This window comes from Ichthyophthirius multifiliis (genome assembly GCF_000220395.1).
Source record: "Ichthyophthirius multifiliis unplaced genomic scaffold scaff_1120509249774, whole genome shotgun sequence".
Lineage (NCBI taxonomy): Eukaryota > Ciliophora > Oligohymenophorea > Hymenostomatida > Ichthyophthirius > Ichthyophthirius multifiliis.
The window spans coordinates 71-7,841 of NW_004087341.1; the positions used below are offsets into that span (position 1 = coordinate 71).

At 15.7% G+C, this 7,771-nt stretch overlaps 1 protein-coding gene across 1 annotated transcript, besides 6 other annotated features; it reads left to right on the plus strand. All coding sequences in view use genetic code 6, as the record gives it.

Annotated features, from left to right (window-relative positions):
• Positions 1-2,272: 2,272 nt before the first annotated feature.
• Positions 2,273-2,333: a microsatellite.
• Positions 2,334-3,699: 1,366 nt separating this feature from the next.
• Positions 3,700-3,748: a microsatellite.
• Positions 3,700-3,751: a microsatellite.
• A 928-nt stretch (positions 3,752-4,679) lies between these two features.
• IMG5_031390 (solute carrier family 44 protein member 2, putative) lies at positions 4,680-7,068 on the plus strand (the record flags this gene model as incomplete). The annotated part of the gene is made up of 9 exons (XM_004039167.1): positions 4,680-4,760; positions 4,815-4,975; positions 5,020-5,217; positions 5,258-5,428; positions 5,471-5,542; positions 5,583-6,008; positions 6,054-6,393; positions 6,553-6,725; positions 6,788-7,068. Coding segments are annotated over 9 exons (1,901 nt in total), but the record flags the coding sequence as incomplete, so codon positions are not given.
• Positions 6,456-6,521: a microsatellite.
• Positions 6,460-6,521: a microsatellite.
• Positions 7,069-7,747: 679 nt separating the features above from the next.
• Positions 7,748-7,771: part of a microsatellite that runs on past the window's edge.

Genomic DNA, 7,771 nt, shown 5'->3' on the forward strand with positions numbered 1-7,771 from the left:
TTAATATTGTTGATTTTTACTTAATATTATTACTTTGAATTAATAATAAATAAATATTTTAATTAATTTTGTTTTTTTTAAATATACTTAAAATATAAAAAAAATATTATTTTTAAAATTAAAAGAATATTTATATGGTGTATAAAAAATAATATTTAACAAATAATATATAAAAATTATTAAATATAATTATAGCAAAGAATATTTCAAATTTAATTTTTATTTTATGTAAACACATAATATTATAAAAGTAACTTTAAAATTTTCAGTTTGTGATAGGTTTGTTTATTTAAGAAACCAGATTATTTGATTAATTTAACAAATTTTTATTAATCAACAATTATAATAGAGGATTATTAAGTATTATATTTTATTATTAAACAAAATAATTTAATAATTAGTTAATATAAGATATTTCTTATTATTATTATTAGACATTAATCTAAGAACTATCAATTTAGTTTTCTTTTTGTTTAAAAATTTTTAAGTTTGAATGATGTGAATTATTATTGCAACCATCACATTTGCATAATTCAGAGCATCCGTTACCATTTAAATAACATAAACAATATTTTTTCAAACAACCAGTTTTTTTACAATTACATCCTTCCATTTTTACCTTCTTTTAAAGCTTTTCAATACTTCCAGAATTATATTCTTCTTAATTAATTTAATTTTAACTGATTTTTTTTTTATAGTTTTCACAATTCAAGCAAGAGCAATCAGGGCCACAGCCTTCTCCGTAGGCATAGCATTCGCAATAAAGTTTTATACATTTAGTTTTTTTACAATTACATATTTTTCTTTTTTAGGCCTAAGGTAAAGCATTTAAATGGTTTTCATTTATATTTATTTCTTAGTTTTATTGTTATGATAGAGTTGTATCATCAGAAAATTAATTTGAGTATTTTCTTTTATCTAGAATTTTCATAAGTTAATTGTTTTTATTTTATGAATATACTTGTCCTGAGGAAATAGGAGTAATTAATATTACAGCTCTTTTTTTGAATAAAGACATTTTTTATTGATTTTTTTTTTTAAATAGAAACACTCTTAATGTTTAAATATTTTATTTTAAAAATAAAGTAATTGTTTTTTTAAATATTTTAATAATATTTATGTATTATTTTTTCAAAAATACATGCTTTTTAAAATTTAGCATTTTTTTAAATGTAATATAATTAAAAATCAAATGCTTAAAAAATATTTAATGTAATTTTTTAATTAAATAAAAAGTATATATTAAATTAAATTTTTATAATATTTATATAATTAGTTTTATTGTTTTAATTTTTTTTTTATGTTATTTTATAAATAAATATATAAAGCTATTTAATTTATATTAAAAATAATTATAATCTATTCAGATGCCATTTATAATATAATATATTTATTTTTTTGAAATTAAAAAAAAGATTATATTTTAATAAAATTTAAATTAAGAAATATTTAATTTATTTTTTTCTTAAATTAATAGAAAAAGTACACATAATAACAATATATAATTTAAACAATAATTTATAATTTTTTCATAATAGAATTAGAGAATTTTCATAAGTCTATTTATCTTATAATATAATTTATACTTTCTGGACTTTTGCTCCGCTCACTACTAATATTAATATCAGTCTACACTTGTAAATTATCGTTTTATAGTCTTTTATTTATTACTTTTTTTTCGTATTTTTATTCTTTTAATTATTTGTAACTAATAATATAATAAATTAATTGATATTTCTTATACATAAAATAATAATATTTTAAATATTTACTTTGATTAGTTTATTTATTTATTTATATTTATTTAGTTTCTCTCATATTTACAATGTATTTTGGTTATGTTTTTACTACATCTTTTTTTTATTATTATATTTGCTTTTTATTTTTTCAAACAATTTATTGGTTTATCGTAATTTTTTTTTTTATAAAACTAATGTTTCCTTTCTTTCAATATTACAAGATAACTTATTAAAAGTTAAGCAATCATTTAAATTTCTTTATTTAATTTATAAATACAATTTTATATATTTACTTTTTTATTAACTTTAAAAAATAAGCTTATCAATTTATAAAATATTTTCATTTTCTAATTAATTTCTGACTTTATAAATATAAATAAAAAAAAATATATATATTTTTAAATATACTAAAATATATTAATCAAAAAAAATATACCAAATGAATTCTTAATAAATACAGGTCTTAAATATTATTATTTTTTTTTATAAGAAATAAGCATTCAAAAAAATTTTTTATAAAAAATTATAAAATAATATATATATATATATATATATATATTTATATAAATATATATATACATATATATATATATAAATTAAAATGAATAAAAAATCTTTATATTTTTCTTATTATAAGCTATTGTCTTTAAAATAAATAAAAAAATTTTATTTATTTAATTAAGAAAAATTTATTTATTTTTAAATCAATTAAATATTTTAATATTTAAACATATAAAATTAAGATTTAAAATAATATTAAAAATTTGATAATTTTTTTAAAGTTAAATTAATTTATTTTTTAGATATTATTTTTAATTTTAAAATAATTTCTAATTTTTATAAAATTATTATTTATCTATATTAAACAATAACTCATAACATGTTTTGATTCATATATTTTATTTAGTTTAATTTTTTTTCTGGTGATTTTAAATTATAATATTATTTAATTAATTAAGTAAATTAGAAATTAGGAAGTAGTTTAAATTAATATTTATCAAGAAAACTATTTTATTAAAAAATAAAAGTTAAAATATGGTTGAGAAATTAGAAACTATTATAAATATTCATCTTATAATTAATTTTTAAATCATAGTAGCATATTTAATACTTTTACTTTAAGCTTTCTTAGTATTTTACACATTCGTCCATTAAATTTATATGTATCGCTATATTTAAAACTATTTTAATAAAATTAAAAATACTTTTTTAAACAAAATGACTTTTGATATTAATTGGTATATTAGATATTGTATATTTTCATTTAAAATAATATTTTTTTTTATGATTATTTTATTAATTTAATTTAAATTATATTATTACATTATTTTCCAAAATATTCAACAAAAGAAAAACATTCACAATATAATTTTTTTACAATTTCAAAATTCATTTTTATTGCTTATTATATTTTTATTTTTAATTAATAAAAGATTTTTAAAATGTGTTGATATTTTTGTAAGTTATTAATTTCTAGATATTCTTTAATTTAGAAAGAAGAAGTTTAATACTCTTTATTAAAGTTATAAAGTTAATTATAATTTTAATTTCTTTTTAATTTATTTAGAATAATCTATTTATTTGCAATTAATTTTCATTGAATTTTTTAATTTTTTTTTTAAAAAAAAAGAAATTAAAGATGATTGATTTCTATTCAAAACAAATAATATTTAATTTTTGAAATTTAAAAATTAAAATATTATTCAAGTATCTATAAAAATAATTATTGATTAATAATTAAAATATTAATTTTGAATTTAATTAGTTTAAAAATAGTTTCTATCTTCTAATAACAACTATTTTAAGGATTATAATTATTTTCTAAAATTTTTTATTTTTTATATTTTTAGGGAAAAACAAATATTTATTTTTAAATTTTAAATAAAATTATTAAATTAAACTCTATTTTATTTTTAATATACATATTTAATAATTAAAATATCTTTTATATATATTTTTTTTTTTAATTTATTGAATTAATTTAATTTTTAACTTATGAAATAAATTAAATTGCATTTCCAAAATTAATAAAAATAATTATAAATGTAACATAAAATCAACACAATATAAAAAATTGAAATTTACTTTATAATTATTAAAAAAAAAATTAGATTAGTATTAAATGTAATACTAAAATATTATATTATAAATTATTTAATTACATAAAAATATAAAAATTTAAATATTAAATTAAAAATTATTAAAATTCTAAATGATTAGCAAGTTTACTTTATTATTTATATATTTTTATATGAAGCATTATAGATTATTTTCACTTTCAAAATTCGAATAATTAAATTTTATATATTTTATTTTAAGTTTATAAATAAACATTATTAAAAAAAAAATAACTATTATTATTATTTAAAAGATTTCATATATATATTAAAAATGTTGATATATTTTTCTAAGTATAAATATTTTATGAAAATAAATTTATAAAAAATTATTTTAATATCATTTTTAATTATAAATTAAAAATTATAATAATATTTTTGTGTAATTAGTATTTTTTAAAATAAAATGAGTCAAAATAGTCAAAATTTATTCGGGTAAAAAGAGTAATCTATTTAAAATATTGAAATGTAGCCATAAGATAATGAAGATGAAATTTTTAAAAAATAAAGAGAATTAAATGAAAAAGAGGAAAAACAACAAAAGTTAAAAAAAATAGATAAAAGAGGCTTTTAAAAATAGATTAAATTTAGAAAAATAATGGTTAAAATAAGAAGAAATGAAAAAGCAAATCGACTTAAAGAAAGAAGAAGAAAGAATAAAAAAAATGATGTAATAGTTTACAAATGCTGATTAACTTTCTTTATTATAAAAATATGAAAAAGCAGATAAAGAAGATGAATAATTTAAAGTTTGTACAAAATACAAAGGACCGACAAGTAATTAAATATTTATTTTGTAAAATTAATAAAATCATATTAAAAGACTAAAGATTTACAACGAATAAATCATGTTTAATTTTATGGATAATATTGAATTCTGTATTAATATAGACTTCGATTTATGGTAATTATTCATTTAAAAAAAGAATTAGATAATTTATATTTATTTTTATAATAGTATTTAAAGATGGTAGACCTTAAAGATTGTAAAATGGGTTTGATTTTAGAGCTGAATTATGTGGTTAAGGAAAATTTGTAGATAGACCATATTTATATTATCCAAATCCAGCTACTGACATAAACGTTGCTTTTTGTGTTTAATAATGTCCTTAATCTACAGTAATTTCTTATAAATAAACTAATTTATTTATTCAAATAAAAAGGGTCCTTTAATATGTCTTTATTAAACTAATGGAATCCCTTATAATTCTGTATATTCGAAATTTTGTTATGTTTAAATGTAATCGAAGCCTGTAGGTAAGTATTGCAAACCTTATGAACCTTAAAATAAATTGGCTTTAGATAATCATTTATTAAAATTTGATTTAAGAGTCAAAAGATATGTTTCTGATATATATAATGTATTAAAAAAATAAAATTTATTTATTTGTTATTCCATAGAGCTTAGATATGATTGGTTTAGGAGCAATTCTAATTTCTTTTCTCTCATTTATTTTTTATATTTTTATTAGGAATAGTAATTTAATTGTAATTTACATGTTTTCTATTTTTATTTTTATAATTGGTTGTTTTGCTGGATATTCTTATTTGTTTTACAGAGAATATTAATTAGTAAGTTTTTTTTTTTTTTAAATAAAAAGAAAATATATAAAGGAATTAGCTTAAAATTGTTTTACTGGTATTGATGAGAAATAATGTGTGGGAGATAGAGGATATTTATATAGGGTATTATTTTTATAAAATAATATTTTAAATAGAAAAATAGATATTTTGTTATGTAATAGCTGTAATTGGAGGTATTTATTTGTTAACATTAATTATGATTGCAAAAAGACTAAGAAAAATTACTAGTTTTTTTATTACTGTTTCATAGGTGGTTGATATTTTAACTTAGATAAAATTTATACCATATTTGTTACTTTTAGCTGCTATTTCTATTGGGGGATTGATTTTAATTATGGTTCCTCATGGATTTACTGTGGCTGATATAGTAATAATACCAATATTGGAAGGATAGATAGATGGAAACAAAGTAAAAACAATGGAGTTTAGTAAATTTTCTTATGCAATGGCCATATATGATATATTTATGTTTTTTATTTGGATGTTTTTCTTATTAGGATTTAGGGATATATATATCAGCTATTGTTTATGTATATGGTTTTTTACAAAAAGAAAAGATACTGTTAAGGTAATTAAAAAAATATTTCTTCGAAAAATAATATATAAAAAAAAGATTCCTAGATGGGTAGTATTTAAATAGATATTTAGATATCATTTAGGAAGTGTAGTAATGTATTCACTAGTTAGTGCATGCGTAACATTTCCAAAGTTAATTATGAAATCATTTATTAAAAGTTTAAGTGGACTTCCTTAGTATTCGAATACGGTAAGATATTTATAAACATGTTGTAAGTGTATGATTGATTTCTATGAAATTTTCCTAAGATATTTTTCTAAGCATAGTTTAATTTAAGTAAGTTTGACAAGTCTTGACTTTTACATATCTTCTAAAAGAGCTTATGGTCTTATGTTTAGAAATTAGGATAAAATTAGTGATATGGATTAAATGTAAGGTAATACTTTTAGTTTATTATAATAAAAAAAAAAAAAATATATATTTTTGTTGAATAAATAAATAAATATATATATATATATATATATAATATAATATAAATATATATATAAATATAAATATAAATATGTATTTATTTTTAAATATAAAAATTAAATAGAATTTGTTGTAAATAATACTAAGTTTTGTATTGCTTTTGTTTCTGCATTATTTGTTTATGTTTATTTAAGTTTTTTTGAATAAACTGTTTTTCTTAAAAATAATACTAAAGAGATTGAAAATAAAGTTATTCCTTCATTAGTTATGTTTGTTATTGGTTATTTTTTTTCTGCTGTAATATATAATAAATTGTAATAATATTTATTTTTAATTAAAATTATTATCAAAAAAAAAAGATATTTTAAGGCTCTTATGATATAACATGTAAATCGTTAATTTAACTTTATTTAATTGATTAGGAAATATTTTTTGGTGAAAAACGTTATGATGAAGAGTTTATAAATATAGTGTTTTAAAATTATGTAAAAGATGATTAGAATAAATATATAATAAAATCAAAATAAGGTGTTAAAATAGATTAAAATGAAATAGAAGAACAAAATTATAATGATGATGAAATGATGATAAAGAACAAGATTAGAATAATACCAGTGAAAATTCAGAAGATAATTATAATGTTAAAAATGATTAAATTAATACTAAGTAATAGTTGAATAGTACTACCAATTTTAATTAATAGTAAAATAATCAAATTGGTAATGAAAATGCAATGGCTAATAAATTAGATGATACCTATCTTACGAGAAATACAATTTAAAATAATTTTACAACCAATAAAATTTAAAGTAATCTAAATAATAATAATTTATTAATCCCTTAAAAATAAACATAATTATAATAAAATTCAAATATTTAATAAACTCAATACAATTAATAATAATTAAAAACCTTAGTAGTTACAAATAACAATATTAATAAAAGCTAATTTAATTATTAAGATGATATAGAAGATTTAGGAGATTTTACATAGTCTAAAGATTAAAATTAATAAAAAAAATAAAGCATGTAAAAAAAATATTATATTATTATTAATTTTTACAAAAACAGAAATTCCTTTATACCTCAAACATAAGATGCAAAACTCTCTAATTTATAAAAATAGTTTGTTCCAAATATTTATACTTCGAATATAAATAATAGACATAAATCTACTTCAAGAGAATTTAGATTGCTTAATGTATCTAATACATCAAATGCAAATAGTCTAACCTAGTAGAAAAAGTTTAATCAAAAAAATGAAACTGCTTTTAATCCATTCTAATAATTTGAATAAAATTATAATAATAAATTTAATAATGATGATGATAATGATAATGACG